General features: G+C 43.3%; 1 protein-coding gene across 4 annotated transcripts in view; it reads right to left on the reverse strand.

Moving 5' to 3' along the window:
- The window catches only part of USP37 (ubiquitin specific peptidase 37), a 54,297-nt gene that overhangs the window by 16,322 nt on the left and 20,469 nt on the right, over window positions 1-17,506 (reverse strand). For all 4 annotated transcript variants that reach the window (XM_039494204.1, XM_039494205.1, XM_039494207.1 and 1 more), the window contains exons 10-17: window positions 16,695-16,826; window positions 14,732-14,855; window positions 13,670-13,875; window positions 12,414-12,531; window positions 11,082-11,161; window positions 7,295-7,459; window positions 5,043-5,108; window positions 3,010-3,160 (exon numbers count right to left, since the gene is read on the reverse strand). In XM_039494204.1, coding sequence (XP_039350138.1) covers window positions 3,010-3,160; window positions 5,043-5,108; window positions 7,295-7,459; window positions 11,082-11,161; window positions 12,414-12,531; window positions 13,670-13,875; window positions 14,732-14,855; window positions 16,695-16,826 — 1,042 coding nt within the window. The remainder of the gene's footprint in view (window positions 1-3,009; window positions 3,161-5,042; window positions 5,109-7,294; window positions 7,460-11,081; window positions 11,162-12,413; window positions 12,532-13,669; window positions 13,876-14,731; window positions 14,856-16,694; window positions 16,827-17,506) is intronic.

Below are 17,506 nucleotides of genomic sequence, written 5' to 3' on the forward strand. Positions count from 1 at the left end.
TTGGTCAGGTTCATGCATGTAGGACAAAAAAAAAAAAAAAAAGAGAATTTGAAGACCAGCTAGCCAAACACTCAAAAAGTAATAGCATAAATTTTTTTAAGTATATCAGAAGCAGGAAGCCTGCTAAAGAACCAGTGGAGCCACAAGACAATTGAGATGCTAAAGGAGCACTCAAGGACAATATGGTCATTGCGGAGAAACTAAATGAATTCTTTGTATCGGTCTTCACGGCTGAGGATGTGAGGAAGATTCCCAAACCTGAGCCACTCTTTTTACGTGATAAATCTGAGGAACTGCCCCAGATTGACGTGTTTTTAGAGAAGGTTTTAGAACAGATTGATAAATTAAACAGTAATAAGTCACCAGGACCAGATGGTATTCACACAAGAGTTCTGAAGGAATTCAAATGTGAAATTGCAGAACTACTTACTGTAGTTTGCAATATATCGTTTAAATCAGCTTCTGTACCAAATGACTGGAAGATAGCTAGTGAGATGCCATTTTTAAAAAAGGGCTTCAGAGGTGATCCCGGCAATTAAGGGGCCGGTAAGCTTGACTTCAGTACTGGACACACTGGTTGTAACTATAGTAAAGAACAACATTGTTAGACAGATAGATGAACATAATTTCTTGGGGAAGTGTCAACATAGTTTTTGTAAAGGGAAATCATGCCTCACCAATCTACTAGAATTCTTTGAGGGGGTCAACAAACATGTGGACAAAGGGCATCCAGTAGATATAGTGTACTGAGATTTTCAGAAAGCTTTGACAAGGTCCCTCACCAAAGGCTCTTAAGCAAAGTAAGCAGTCATGGGATAAAAGGGAAGGTTCTCTCATGGATTGGTAACTGGTTAAAAGATAGGACACAAAGGGTAGGAATAAATGGTCAGTTTTCAGAACAGAGAGAGGTAAAGAGTGGTGTCCCCCAGGGGTCTGTACTGGGCCCAGTCCTATTCAACATATTCATAAATGATCTGGAAAAAGGGGTAAACAATGAGGTGGCAAAATCTGCAGATGATACAAAACTACTCAAGATAATTAAGTTCAAAGCAGACTGTGAAGAGCTACGAAGGCATCTCACAAAATTGGGTGACTGGGCAAAAAAACCGCAGATGAAATTCAATGTTGATAAATGCAAAGTAATGCACATTGGAAAACATAATCCCAGCTATACATATAAAATGATGGGATCTAAATTAGCTGTTACCACTCAAGAAAGAGATCTTGGAGTCATTGTGAATAGTTCTCTGAAAACATCCACTCAATGTGCAGTGGCAGTCAAAAAAGCGAACAGAATGTTGGGAACCATTAAGAAAGGGATAGATAAGACGACAGAAAATATCATATTGCTGCTATCTAAATCCATGGTAGGCAATATCTTGAATACTGCATGCATATGTAGTTGCCCCATCTCAAACAAGATATATTGGAATTGGAAAACATTTAGAAAAGGGCAACAAAAATGATTAGGGTATGGAATGGCTTCCATATGAGGAAAGATTAATAAGACTGGAACTTTTCAGCTTGAAAAAAAAAGACAACTAAGGGGGGATATGAGAGAGGTCTATAAAATCATGACTGGTGTAGAGAAAGTAGATAAGGAAGTGTTATTTACTCCTTCTCATAACACAAGAACTGGGGGTCACCAAATGAAATTAATAGGCAGCAGGTTCAAAACAAACAAAAGGAAGTATTTTTTCACACAGTGCACTGTTAACCTGTGGAACTCTTTGCCAGAGGATGTTGTGAAGGCCAAGACTAGAACAGGGTTCAAAAAAGAACTAGAGAAGTTCATGGAGGACAGGTCCATCAATGGCTATTAGCCAGGCTGGGCAGGGATTGTGTCCCTAGCCTCTGTTTGCCAGAAGCTGGGAGTGGATGACAGGGGATGGGGGTCACTCAATGATTGCCTGTTCTGTTCATTCCCTCTGAAGCACCTGGCATTGGCCACTGTCGAAAGACAGGATACTGGGCTAGATGGACCTTTGGTTTGACCTAGTATGGCCGTTCTGCATATGGTTACATATGAGCAAACCGACAGTATAACTCCTCAACTCTGTCCCACAGCAATCCTAGAAGACTAGATCTGATTGATTTGCTATTCACATAAATAGGCTGCGTTACTCCATTTTTGCAGCAACAGCATTGCCATCTTCCTCACCTATCCCTAAAGGAGAGTGCAAAGGAAAGCACTCCCATGAGTTAAGGCAGATGCAAAGTAGAACCCTCAAAGTTTGTCTTACTTTAGGATGTCATTCCCTTCCCATACAACCCCGATTCATCTCCTTTCTACTGCACTTACAATGCCATTGTACAGACAAGCAGCTTCTTTGGATGAAACCAACATCTGCCACAACAGACCTCAAAGGCAAAACGTATTGAATTATGCCCCCATATCAGAAACTAGGTCTCTAAACATTTCTAAGCACTTATCACCAGAGACTGCCAGCTTCACTTTTCAACCAGCTAAGAGGGCCAGAGTGCAAAACACTTAATTTGGGGGTCCACAAACTCATTCCAATTGTACATTATTTTTCTTCCCCATCCCTAACACGTATCCTGGCCCCTGGATTTAAACAAAGAATTTTACTGGATAATTATTACCAGTGACTGACTTTCATCCTATTTCTGCCAGTGAGCAGCTTCAAGAGACGGCAATTCAAATACCCTCTAAGGTTTGAATAGTAAAACTGTTGTGCAGCTGACACACTTGAGCTAAAGACTTCAGTGCAGCTCTAATACAGTTACCTCTGCTGCCAATGGGATCCCAAGCCAACACATACAGAGAGGTCAATCAGATGGCCTGGCAAAGCATTCCCCTTCAGCACAATTGTGCTAATTATGAACCAATCTTGTATTTACATCGGTTTTATTCACAGTCTGATAGACTCTGACAGCCCAGACACAAACATGTAAGGGATTTTTTAGGTTTGAAAGGGTGTTTTCCTCTCTCAACAACAGAAAATGCACATGTATTGTAAGTCCTACAGAGAGGAAAGAATCTTTTACCTTTTCAGGCTCTTCTTGCTGTTGCTGCTGTTCTCTGCTCTGTACATCACACAATCTTTGACTGTGAGCGACAGAGCGTTTCAATGGCTCATCCTCACTATCTGAATCCACACAGAGTGCCACGGAGCTCTTTGATTTGAATGTATACTTTCTGAAAATTAAAAATACAACTATAATTTCCTAGCACTGTAGAAACCTGTTAAAAAAGGAAATCTGGGTGTAACAGGTAGGACAGTTATGCAGATTTAGAAGAGACTCCAGTTTGCCATATTTAAAATCTATTTAGTTAGCAGATCAATTTTCTACCCTAGCTTGCCTATTGGTGGATTGAAAGCTACTGTATTCCTTTACCAGGTATTTATTAAAAGATCTTCCCTACACTTCTGTGTTCAGGTATTTACAGTGCACGGACAACATTCTGTGAACATTCCCCTAAGTGGACTCCATTAGTATAGAGAACTCATTATTATATGCTGTTTAACTTGGGAAATTTATTTAAACACTATAATTATTCTCTGAAACAAAGGTGCATAGATCATAAAGACGCTACATAGTGTTGGCAGGACAACATTTCACATGTGTAATATTTTTCAGTTTTCCATTTGGCCTTTTGCAGGTGTTGCTTTTGGTTTTAATAAAACCAAAAGCAAGGAGGGCTCAGGAAAGTGAAAAATAAAAGCACTGTGTATAGGTTAAGACAGTGGCTCTCAACCTTTCCAGATACTGTCCCTCCTTCAGGAGGCTGATTTGTCTTGCCTACCCCCAAGTTTCACCTCACTAAAAAACTACTTGCTTACAAAATCAGACATAAAAATACGAAAGTGTCCCAGCACATTATTACTGACTTTCTCATTTTTACCATATAATTATAAAATAAATCAATTGGAATACAAAATACTGTACTTATGTTTCAGTGTCTAGTATACAGAGCAGTATAAACCAGTCATTGTATGAAATTTTAGTTTGTACTGACTTCACTAGTGCTTTTTATGTAGACTGTTGTAAAACTAGGAAATTTCTAGATGAGTTGATGTACTTCGTGGAAGACCTCTGCGTACCCCCAAGGTACATGTACCCCTGGTTGAGAACCACTGGGTTAAGAAACCTGTGCTCTCTACATGCATCCTCCAGTGTCTTCACTTTTAGGCAGCGTAAAGTTATCCAACACTACATTATATTGAGCTCATCTCAATTGATTAGACTTTTCCTGTTGTTATGCACACTTCCACCTTTTCATGTTCTCTGTATGTATAAATATCCCCTGTCTGTGTGTTCCATTCTATGCATCCGAAGAAGTGAGCTGTAGCTCATGAAAGCTCATGCTGAAATAAATTTGTTAGTCTCTAAGGTGCCACAAGTACTCCTGTTCTTTTTGCGGATACAGACTAACACGGCTGCTACTCTGAAACCTACATTATATTTATCACTGTTTCTCAGGAGCTGGCCTTTCAGGATGAAGTGTAGGAACACTGTTCCTCTAACCCCCACAAATAAACCCTAGGATTAAATGACTCTCTTCCAGAACCAACTCTGGTGCACCAAACATAAGGACAGAGAAAAGAGCTAGCTCTTGGAATAAGAGACTATTTTCTTCTCTGGTAAACAACATACAAACCAGCTTCTTGCAGTTATGGTTACAACCAGTTTAAGAGCAGTGGAAATATCAGAGTCCACACAAACTAAGTTCAGTTTTCCTTGCTACTGTAGGTTTTAATACTGAAAAATAAAATCTACTTTGTGTTATAATTATAAACCTCGGAAAACAGGCTTATAAGAGAAATGCTGAAAGATGTAACTTGGGCTGTGTGAACACTAAAAGTGTCCTTAATATTTATGCCATTGGAGACGCCATTTCAAGACAACTCTGGAGCATGAAAAACAGTGTAGAGACAATAATTCAAAACACAAAAAACAACAACAAGTAAAAATGGAAAAGGAAGACAAAAGTGGGAGAAAGGCAAGACTTATTTAAATGCTCAAAAGTTCTTCAGAGAACTCCCCCAAATCAAGGAAATTTCAGAATGACAACTTACCTACAAGGTGTGGAAGTGCTCACAGTACAGGAATTCACCATTTGGGAGGCTTTCAATGGTCGAGAACTATAAACAGAGCAAAGTATTTATTGCCACAGTTATATTCTGAAAAAAATGTGCATTTTACTCATCTGCTACTACATGCTAGCCCATGGCCAAAAGAGCCATAAGGAGAATACCTGTTTCTATTTGTTAATCACAGAGATTTAGAGTAAGAATTCTATGCTATGAATATACAAAAGCTGTTCATAAAAATAATTAACCCTTTCAACTTGATTTACCTCTTAGTGGCACACCCTAGGACAGCTTTGAGATTAAAAGCTGGCAGCATTCCTGTCAGGACTGCAACTCATTCCTTTTTCTACCATCTTTCCAGCTCCTACTGCCAACTCATGACCTGCTCTCCCACAACCTGCCCTCGTGACTCTACTGGTTCCCTACCTGGCCCATGTTTTCACCAAAACAACTGTCACGCAAGCTTTCTGATCCACCTGACCCTCACCTCGGCTCCCTCAATTCCATCAACTCTCCCCACACCCACCAGCTGGCTGCTGTTGTAGCAATCCCTTCCAATCCACAAGGCCGACTTTCTCTCCAAACCCAAGACTGCTGCATCCAGTTCATCACATGTCACCCCCTACTGCTAGCCAAGAGGATAGATTAAGACTGAGAACATTCAGGTCCTATTATAAACCACTAAAAATCTGACCCTTTAAAGGGTTCTTCTCCTTTTTCTTTCTTTACAAAAGTAAAGTTTTCAATTACAAAAATATACTGTTGAAAAAGCTTATTTAACACTAAGCATGAAGAACACATGTGGCATCCTGCTGAACATGCCAGATACACCCTAACTCAGTATGCTATTGTGGTTAGGGCACTGGACCAGAACACAAGAGATTTTGGTTTTGTTCCTTGGTCTGCCAGACTTCCTACGTGACCCTGGGCATGATACTATGTGCCTCAGTCTGCCATCTGTAAAAATGATACGTCCACACTTGGAAAGCTGCATGCAATTCTGGTCACCCCATCTCAAAATAGATATATTAGAATTGGAAAAGGTGCTGAGAAGGGCAATGAAAATTATTAGGGTATGGAACAGCTTCCATATGAGGAAAGATTAAAAAGACTGAGATTGTTCAACTTAAAAAAAGAGATAACTAAGGGGGAACATGATAGAAGTCTATAAAATAATGACTGGTGTGGAGAAAGTGAATAGGGAATTGTAATTTACCCCTTCACATAACACAAGAACTAGAGGTCGCCCAACTAGAGGTCGCCCAGGTTTAAAGGAAGGACTTCTTCATACAACGAACTGTCAGTCTGTGGAACACATTGCCATGGGATGTTGTGAAGGCCAAAAGAATAACTGGGTTCAAAACAGAATGAAGTACGTTCCTGGAGAATAGATCCATCAGTGGCTATTAACCCAGACAGTCAGGCACACAATCCCATGCTCCGACTGCCAGAAACTGGGACTGGACGGCAGGGGATTGATCACTAAAGACTGCCCCGTTCTGTTCATTCCTTCTGAAGCATCTGGTCCTGGCCACTGTCAGAGATGGGATATTGGGCTAGATGGACAGTGAGGTCTGACCAAGTATAGCCATTCTTAAGTAATGCTTCCTTACTTCATAGGGCTGTTGCGAGGACAAATTCATTGAGTGAGGTACTAGATACTGTGGTGACAAGCACCACAGAAAAACCTATAAATAAATTAATGGACAGGACAGCACAGCAAAGGGTGCAGGGGAAGATCAGCAGTGAAAGGGTATGAAGTTACATCTTAATGTAAGAGCTCAATCATTCTAGTACTTGTACTAGAAATAAAGCTGCATTATGGACTCCCAGGCAACTTCCCTTGGTCAATTCTAGCCAGGGGTTAGGGCAGGGTTGTTCCTTACAGAGTGTTCTCTAGATATTGTCCTGTCTAGTTTTAAACATCTCAAAGCAAAGGAGCTTCCGCCACTCTTACATCATGAGATATAATTCTCCTTCCCCACACATCATCTCATATTGGTATCATTATGGATTAATGCAGCAGACAAAAAGACTTGGCTTTACTAATTTTGTAAAGGGAATCACAATGACCTTTGAGAGGGTAGGAGCAATTTTTAAATCTCTTTTATTAATTTGACTCTCTCTAGAGTAGATCTGATGTGTAATATTTGATACCATCCCTTCCTATGTGCCATATACATGAACTTAATACCCATGAATAGATAACTGTGATAAATTCTGCACTTGACACTTACACTGCAGAATGCGCACTCCATCCCAGAGTAAGCGGGGGCCGAGTGCTTTCTGTACAGTGAGCTAACAGGGTCAAATATCTTGGTATAACCACCTGCTGCCCAACTTTGTGATTCAGAGACAGTGCCACATTGAAGCTGTATCGTTTCAGATGAAGAATCAGGACCCTGAAAGATAGGAGGCAGGGCAGAAATAACTGCATTAAGTTCAAAACCAAAGACAGTAGCCAGTAAATAAACACATTCAAAACCCAGCTTGCCCTACCCGCAAAATAGTGACCTCAGTTTCAACTACATTTTATTTTTAGAAAAAAAGTTTTCCATCTCTTGGCTTTCTGACAAGAGATAATTGATTGCATTAACAGTTAGCTGTGTGGTGAGCTTGAGATGTGATCCTGCAGGATTCTGGGAGCTAGGCCACTTAGGGCTCTGGAGATAGTAAACAGTCCCCTGAACTTAATTTGGGTATTTACAGGCTGCTAGTTCATAATGAAGAGCACAGGTATAATATGCTCTCAGCCTGATCCTCGCAGTTCTGTTACTCAGAACTGAGACAGTTCTGGTTACTGCTTCTATCTAGCAAGACCCCGAAGTTGCGGACCATTTTAACAATAGGCAGACATCCTGCTCTGATGAAGCAGTCAGACACCGTCAACTCAAGAGACTTCCTGATTCAATCAACATCATTTTGTTCTGGTCCAGGATGAGCTTACGCCAACCAGCTTTTATTCATGTCCTTATTTCTGCCAGCTAATGAGAGAGCTGGGAAATAACTGATTGCTTCCAAAGAGGAAACAGAGCCAAGTATAATGATCATAGATCAGTGTCATCAGCATATTCCCTCACGATATCCCCTACTGACCTAACGTACATGTTGAACAACAGGAGTGGTCAAGACTTAGGCCTTGTCTATACTACTTCGGTAAGTTGACCTAAGGGCTTGGCTACACTTGCGAGTTACAGCGCATTAAAGCAGCCCTGGGTGCACTAGCTCACTCCCTGTCCACACTGGCAAGGCATGTAGAGCGCTCTGACTCCACAGCTACAGTGTTCCTGGTACTCCACCTCGGCAAGAGGAATAACATTTGCTGCGCCTTGGCTACAATGCCCAGGCATCAGTGTGAACGAGGTATTGCATTACTGCGCTCTGATCAGCCTCTGGAAACGTCCCATAATCCCTTTAAGTCAAGTGGCCATTCTTGTCATTGTTTTGAATCACTGTAGGAATGCGGATATGCCCTTTGAAAGCTCCGTTTCTGACAGCTGGCTGCTTATCTGCTCCGAGAAAAAGCAACCATTACTGTGGAATGCTGTGTGTGTGTGTTGGGGGTGGGGGGAGGAGAGAAGAGGTCTGCTGGTGTCTGAACTTACAAGACAGCAAGCTGACATGCTCTCAGACCCTCAAAAACCCACTCTCCCCCCCCCCACATACACACAACACACTCCCTGTCACACTCCACACACCCCCCCCATTTGAAAAGCACGTTACAGTCACTTGCATGCTGGGATAGCTGCCTATAATGCACCGCTCCCAATGCCGCTGCAAGTGCCACAAATGTGGCCATGCCAGTGCACAAGCAGCTGTCAGTGTGGACAGACTGCAGCGCTTTCCCTCCTGCGCTCTCTGAAGGTGGGTATAACTCACAGCGCTCTACATCTGCAAGTGTAGCCATGCCCCAAGTTACGCTACTCCAGTTATGTGAATAACATAACTGAAGTTGACGTAGGTTAGGTCAATTTACCGCTGTGTCTACCCAGGGCTGTATCAATGGGAGACACTCTCCCACCGACTTACATTGCTCTTCTCAGGGAGCTAGAGTACCGGAGTCGATGGGAGAGCGCTTTGCCATTCACCTAACGGGTCTTCACCAGACCCGCTAAATTGACACCCGCTGCACTGATTGTAGCAGTGCCGATCTACTGGTAAGTGCTGACATGGCCTCGGACTGTTTGGCCCTGAAAATCAAGCATCCTAAAGGAGGAAGAGCAATCACTAACCAACTGGGCACAGGGGTGGTTTTATTAGTCATAAACTTTACCTAACTTCTAATACTTTTGTTCATGAAACTACCACCAACCTTACAAACATTCACTGTGCGGTGAGCCTTCCCTCTTGCACTACACTGTGTGTCTATTTAGACTGGGCAGGGACCACGTGGTATTACTTGAATTATGGTATCACCAAAGGGTCCAAATTAGGGACCCTGCGCTCCATTATGCTAGGTTCTGTAAAACTTACACCATGACAAGATGATCCCTGCCCCAAAGAGCTTACAATCCATGTAATGATTCCATCTATGTCATTAAGAGTACCACGCACACTATCAGTACTGCTTCAAGAGTACTGTGTATTTCTAATGATATCGGCCTGTCCACTCTCTCAGCTACCACCCAGATATTCTGCTCTTTCTTTAGGACAAAGCTGGCAGCTGTAAACCTCCTTTCACAAACAGGAAAGATCTGATCCCTATTAGGAGAAAGTGTCAAGCTCTGACTTTCCGGAGGGAAGGGTATATAGGAGAGAAACCTCTCTGTACTCTTCCTTGCAGCCCACTCTGCTCACTGTGACACAGAAAGACAGCAAGCACCGAGGTGAAAGGGATGGTTGGCCACGCAAAATGAGGTCCTACATTGAACTCGATGGCATTTCTCTGTCAGTCTGGATATAATGTGGTAACTTTTGAACGCCACATTTGATCTATTCCAAAGTTTCAGGGAATGTTTTAGGCATCAGTGGACAGAATCCTATTGATTTTAGTGAAAGATCGGAAAACCGGAAGGGGAAAGTGAGGAATGCATGGAGCCCCAGGTATCTGGTTAGCGCACACATATCAGCTTCAACCAGGTCTACCAAATCTGTAGATCAAAGAATCAGTTCATGGCAGCCATGAACAAGTTCCAGCATAATTCTCACCCCACTGCCCAGCTCAGCTTCGCCCTCCCTCCCAAATGAGTTTAAAATGTTGATAACAAGAATGACTTATCTCCCAGGCCTGGCCTGCATTTAACATTTAGGTCAACATTGCTCAGGCGTGTAAAAAATCTGCATCCCTGAGCAATGCAACTGTGCAACCTAACTCCACTAGTGTCAGACAAAGCTAGGTTGATGGAAGAATGCTTCTGTCGCTATTGTTGGTGTAGCTGTGTCTAACACTATGGGGTTATGCCAGCATAGCTCAGGCACTGCAGCTATGCCAATATAGTCCCCGGTGCACACTGTACCCCAGACAGAAAGGAAATAAATAATGGGGGGCAGGAGGAATGCACAGAGCCACAAGCATGGGGAGGAGAATGGGGGAGGGAGACACTGGAGCACAGCACCGCAGGCATGTGGTGGAGGGGAGGAATGACTGGGGGGGGGCATTCAGAGCCGCTGGCTCTGGGGAGGAGAATGGGGCACAATGATAGAGGGACCCAAGCATGTGGTGGACAGGGTGAAGAGGGGCATACAGAGCTCCTGGCATTGGATGCTATGGAAATGAAGGATAGGGCCCCCGCACGAGGTAAGGGACAGGGGTTGCAGGGAGTCCTGAAACAGAGGGAGTTGGAATGGTGGCCCACAAGAAGCTGGGGGTGGGGAGGGAATGGAGGAATGTCAGACTCCCCTGGTGTACACAATGAGCTCTGCATACAGAAGCAATGATGTGTACAATCCTCTATTTATATCGACCATTTCACTCTTCATCCTCGTCCATTACTCTAGCCCTGCTCTTCCAGGCAGTCCTATGTACCAACACTTTTATCCGCTTTTATGACATGGGAAAGCACCAGAGTAGGATTTTACCCTTACCTGGGAAGCCTATTGAATTTGTGTGTAACAACAGCAGACTTTCCATTACACTTCTCACAAGAATACTCAATCTCCTCTGCCTATTAAAGACAAAGCAAAATATAAGGATGACTCAACCAGATATTTATTGAAAGCAGATGGCCTTTTTCAGTCCAGTGTTTCTCTGAAGAGGGCACTCATCTATTTCTTAATTGACTTATTACTTCAATATGACATACCAAAAAATGAATCAGATAAGAGAACAAGAAATAAGCTTACAGCTGAAGATCTGGCAGTTAAGACAGGTGGAATTAGTTAGGGAGAAATCGCTTTTTCCAAATCTGATACATAGAACTAGAAAATAGAGAGGGTAAAGGAACATCAGTACTCAAAATGAAGGGACAGTAGTTTTGCAAGACCTGCAGCTTTTCCTCTCAGAAACAGCTACCACGTAGCTTTACAGAGCCCTCACTGGACAACATTTAATTCTCCACATCCCTAGTCCAAAGCTATTTTTTTTCTCTTGAAAGGCCCTCTGCCTCTGAGATCATTACTGATGTATCACAGTTAAACAGAATTTCCAAGCAGAGACAGCTAGAGGAGATGAAAAGCATTGTGCGAGGAGTATGCATACAACAGCAATATTGAGACATTGGCCACTGTTTATAGAATTCATTTCTGTAAGTCAGCGATCAAACCACGCCACTATTCATCTACTAAGGATGGAGTCTATACCTCAAGCATAAGCAATGGGCTTACTGTTCAGCCTTAGAAAGGATAAGTCCGTGTTTCCAATCAGTGTATCAAAATACAATGAAGACCAATGTATATAAAAGGGACCGTGGCAGATTTCACTGATTAAAAAAATCTTACTTCTGATCAGTTTGATTTCACAGGGGACTCCTAACAAAATGCAATACTGTGAATTGTACAGGAAATATTTATCTCCAGTTTTGAACAAGCTCGTGTTGGAGGTCTATTTACTGTGTATGCATCTAGATATTTCAAATACAACATCTATTTTTTTAATTAAACAGATATATATGGCTTCTGTTCTGATTTAAAGAAAGAGACTAGTCATCCAACCACCCTAGCACAGGACTGAGAACCAACAATTTCTGAGTTCTAATCCCATCTGAGGTGGACCCGTCTCTAGGATTTACATAATTCTTCTGTGCCTCAATCTCCCTATTTAAGAAACAGTAAAACATGTACATCCCAGGAGCATTGTGAGGATCAGTTTGTGTCTATACAAAACTGAATTCTGTTACTCTTAATATATATTGATGTGACGTAAGAAAGAGAGAGAGAGATGGATGAATGAATGAATAGTAATAAATAAGCATTATGTACCCTGAAAAAGAGATCAAGGGAATCCTGGATGGATCGTGAAGGAAGTAATTTCTTTCTTCGGGGAAGATCAATGGAAAGATCATTAAACTGTTCCCGTTTAGTGACTGTTTCAGCACACCTATGATAAAAAAGCACATGTGATTTTGCCTGTACGTATGCTGGGAAATCATCAGAGTTTATATGGTTTATGTCACAGTAACTTTATGCATGTGGACATACCGAGCCCATTTTAACTCATCAAGCTGATAAAGTCTCTCACTGACTGAATTTACGCTTTAATTTTGGGACTTGGGTTTGGTATTTTCATGATTTAAAGAAAGATTTCCTGTGAGTAACAGTTTGAGAGCAAACATGAACCCAAACTCTAAGAAGTACTTTGGAGTGGCCAAGGGATCTGTCATGTGGGAAAGTCAACAGGCCTGGTGGTATAGCTGAAAACCCTCCAATCTGCATTAACCCTCTCAGGAGGAAAGGCGTCAGCCCAACACCACGAGGGAGCGAAAGGAAATCTGATTTTTTAAAAAAATGAAATACTAATATTTCACACCTTTGAAAACCTTAATTTCATTTCAGGATATAAAAACTGGACCCAAGTAATATCATACAACTTTTAAGGGCACAGCATGTGACACACATATCAACAACAGTTTTCTAGAATGATGACATGATTAACACCAGCACAGTACCAAATGTATGTGGCATTGGCCATAGAGGTGAATGAGCAGGACGATGTGCTTACTTAACACATCCTTGTGTAGCCTCCACTGGCATAGCTCCTTATGGAGCCACAGGAAAGCTGCCATTCCCTGGAAGAAACCACTGGGAGAATGACAGAGAAAACTTGGCCTGCCCACTTCTGGGAACAAGCCCTATCCTGATGTAAAGCCCTTATCTTGTCTAGTGGGTATGGATAGGAAAGCAAAAACGAAAGCACCTACACTGAAACTAAGGCTTCTTTTGCAAAAAGATTTAAAAACTAGCAGGCTGCTCGGCGAATATGTTACAGTAAAGAGCAGTGTGGTGTGAGGGTTTACCCTGTGACTACACAATCTTCCTGTGCAGACAGTTTTACGCATTTGGAGAGTTTTCATTTCTGCTTACATCATATGTAGGAAAAGAAGGAAACAGCTTAGTACTACATGTGGAAGTTGGGCTGTGGATGAATGAGATCACAGAATATGAAAATACTTTCCTTCCATCTGCAGAACTTTTACTACTTAGTCTTCAAAAGTATTGCCTCTCTCAAAAATACTTACATTTTACATATGATAGAATGTTGAACCTCGAACTCTAAGTTAGTGATAACTGGACAAGTGTAAACTTTAGTGGCCGAGATGTCATCAGAGGCCCGTCCTGGTGAGTAATCTTCACCAGACACTGGCTCACTCTTCCAAGTTTTGTTTAACTTTTCCATGTCCTCCTTCAGCTGATCCAAACACTGGCTCAAAAACTCATGTGCATCCTAGAAACGGTGTAAATTCTTTAGATTAGAATGACTATCTGCATATCCTGCTTTCTATCTCTCTACTATACTTGGGGAGGGGGTGTGTGGATGGATGGAGGGCGGGCTGCGGCTGGGATCCAATTAGAACAGGGATTAAGAGCAGCTGAGGGAGGCTGGCTGAGTAGCTGGCCCCAGGTGTGGCCAGCTCAATCAGGACACAACTGGCCCTGATGAGAGGGGCTGTGAGGCAGGAGATGGTGAGTCTCACTCCAGACTTGGAGTGGGAAGGACCTGGCTGCCTGGGAACGCAGGGTACCAGTAGCAGAGCCGTGCTGGGGAAGGGCAAGAGGAGCTGGGGAGCTCCAGCCTGGCAGCTCCCCAGGTGGAGGCCTTGTTAAGACCTAAGGGGGTATTGGGGCTGCAGAGGTGCAGCCCGGGGATAGGCAGAAGCAGGTGACCAGCGATGAGTGGCCATTACAGACTGCAGTCTGCCCCAGGGAGTGGAGGCTAGACGATGACTGGCAGTAGCCACTGAGGCCAGGTGGACATGGGGGTTGGGGGTTCCCCTGGGAGGGGACACCTAGAGTGTGGGGTACTGCTGTGGGCAGAACCCCAAAGTAAAAGGCACCGGGGTCCGGGAGGCACCTGGGGGCTTGAGGCAGGAGAGACAAGGGCCAGCAGGGGGTGCTCAGAGTGCTGGAATCAAGCTAATTCCTGGAGGCCAGCAGGAGGTGCTGCAGCAGTGAGTGCTCAACCTGCTTCACAGCTCCATCAGTCTCAACTTGACTCCAATGGGCACAGACCAAGTCAAACTGACTACTGCTGAGCTAGCACACAAAGCATAGGAGCAGTTTGTACAAGAGAGAGCACTTACATTCTGCATGTAACCCGAGAATCTCTCTGCAGTAGCTGAAATGGCACTTTTCACTTTCTTGAGCAGCTCTCTCTTTACCTCAGGGCTGCAAACATCCTTTTTAGCAAGCAGATGGGCAAAGCGTCTGGAGAAATAAATGCAGTGAGGTTGGTTGGCTGGCTTTCCAAATCTTATGGTAGGTAGTGTAAAACCTGAAGATGTCTCTCTAAAATCATTTGCCAAGTCTGTTTTCCATTAGGGGATGAGGCAGAGGGATTCAACTTGTACAACACTTCACAAACTGTTCCCGGCCCCTTAGATTCCAAGTGTTTTAAAACTTAACTCCTGATGCCATCATTTCAATGGGACTCTGCATTTAAAAACTCCTCCAATGTAAAAAGCACATCATAAAAATGTGTTATGTAAAATATGTTATGAAATAACATCCCATTAAAATAAGCAGATAAATAATTAACCCTAATTCTTATGGCCAATAAACACTTTTGTAAATTACGCTCCATCCAGTTGCAAGTCTTATTTCTTTTTGCAATACAAGAAGTTGCAACATACAGCTTCATTCCTTTACATAACAAGAAGCTGAAGAAATCTGGCAAGACAAAAGTTTCTTTTAACTCAGATATACCATTGTTGTTGGTTTATTAATAATCAGGTGATCCTCTCTATCTCCAGTTAATGTGATCCAGTTAATTTCATAACATATACATGCAAGTGACATATGAAAAAGGAAAGAAAACTAACAATTAGTTAACAAAAGAATTGGATAAATTGCCTGAAACAAAGCAACAGAAGTCAAGACAGGCACTATGAAGCATTCACGTCAGTCCTGTTGTACCTCCACACACAATCACACATGGCCCTCCATCAGAAGATCCTATTATAATGGGTCACAAGCGCTATCTACCTAGTTTGCCTGTAAGGAGATAGGGCGCCATCTTTAGTGCAGCTTTACAGTGCATTTATACAACTACAACAGGAAAAATATGCACAATGGCCCATTTGACAGACCGCTGAAAGAACAGGACTTAGCTGAGAGCACAAGGATGGTCTTCAGAAATTCCTATTTTACTCTATCTGCAAACCTGACAGTAACATTAGACAAAGTGTCCACAACATGCTTATTCTATGACTGATATCATAGATCCAAACAGAGGTCTTATTGCAAATCCTAGCAAGAGGACATTTCAAATGGCATATAGAACTGCCAAGTCCAAACAGTGCAGGAGGGGTTCAAGGAGCTCAAGAAAGATACAACAGCTACTAGGGTTCAAGGCACAACCAACTCCTACATGCCTATACTCAAGCATCATGTCCTACAAATTCACCCCAAGGTCCAGTTTGCAGATAGATTAAAATAGGAATTTCTGGGTATGGAACGACTTCTGTATGAGGAAAGATTAATAAGACTGGGACTTTTCAGCTTGGAAAAGAGATGACATGGGGGGATATGATAGAGGTCTATAAAATCATGACAGGTGTGGAGAAAGTAGATAAGGAAGTGTTATTTACTCCTCCTCATAACACAAGAACTAGGGGTCACCTAATGAAATTAATAGGCAGCAGGTTTAAAACAAACAAAAACAAGTATTTTTTCACACAGCGCACTGTCAACCTGTGGAACTCCTTGCCAGAGGATGTTGTGAAGGCCAAGACTATGAAAGGGTTCAAAAAAAAACCAAATAAGTTCCTGGAGGATAGGTCCATCAATGGCTATTAGCCAGGATGGGCAGGGATGGTGTCCCTAGCCTCTGTTTGCCAGAAGATGGGAATGGGTGACAGGGGATGGATCACTGGATGATTCCCTGTTCTGTTCATTCCCTCTGGGGCACCTGGCATTGGCAACTGTCGAAAGACAGGATACTGGGCTGGATGGACCTTTGGTCTGACCCAGAATGGCCATTCTTATGTTCTTAAATAAAGTTAATGTCAAAAAAGAAAATATCCCACCCAAGCCAATGAAGTTTACCTGATAAGTGCATTGAGTGGAATTTTTTTCCAAGGGATACCCTGCTTAAGCAAATCATTAGCAAACGACTGAATTGAAAACAAGGACTGTAAAATGGCATTCATGTAACAGGTATTTCCCAAGTTTGAAAATCTGAAAAGAACAACAAAGGATATTATTGAACATTGACCTATTAAGGCGTTTGCTGTTTTCCATCCCGACTGCTCCAACATAGCTCTTCCCTCCTAGACCATTAGTAGGGTTCCCAGGCGTCTGGTTTCCGACTGGAACACTTGGTCGAAAAGTGACCCTGGCAGCTCCGGTCAGCACTGCCGACCGGGTCATTAAAAATCCAGTCGGCGGCACAGCAGGGCCTGGGGCTAAGGCAGGCTCCATGTGACTCCTGGAAGTGGCCGCCAGGTCCTTGAGACCAGTAGGTGTATGGGCAGTTGGGAGGCTCCGTGGCGCTGCCCCCACAGCTCCCATTGGTCAGGAATCATGACCAATGGGAGCTGTGGGGGCGGCATCTGCAGGCATGAGGGCAGCACACGGAGCCTCCCTGTCTGCCCATGTGCCATGGGGCTGCAAGGACCTGGCGGCCACTTCCTCAGAGCCACAGTAACCACCGCCGGGACCCCGAACCCCCTCCTGCACCCCAACCCCCTGCTCTCCAAACCCCTCATCCCTGGCCCCATCCCAGAGCCCACACTCCCAGCCAGAGCCCTAACCCCCCTCCGCACCCCAACCTCCTGACCAAGCCCTGAGCCCCCTCCCACACTCCAAACCCCTCATCCCCAGCCCCAGCCCAGAACCTGCACCCCTAGACAGAAAGC

This window comes from Mauremys reevesii, linkage group 11 (assembly GCF_016161935.1).
Source record: "Mauremys reevesii isolate NIE-2019 linkage group 11, ASM1616193v1, whole genome shotgun sequence".
NCBI classification, from domain to species: Eukaryota; Metazoa; Chordata; order Testudines; family Geoemydidae; genus Mauremys; species Mauremys reevesii.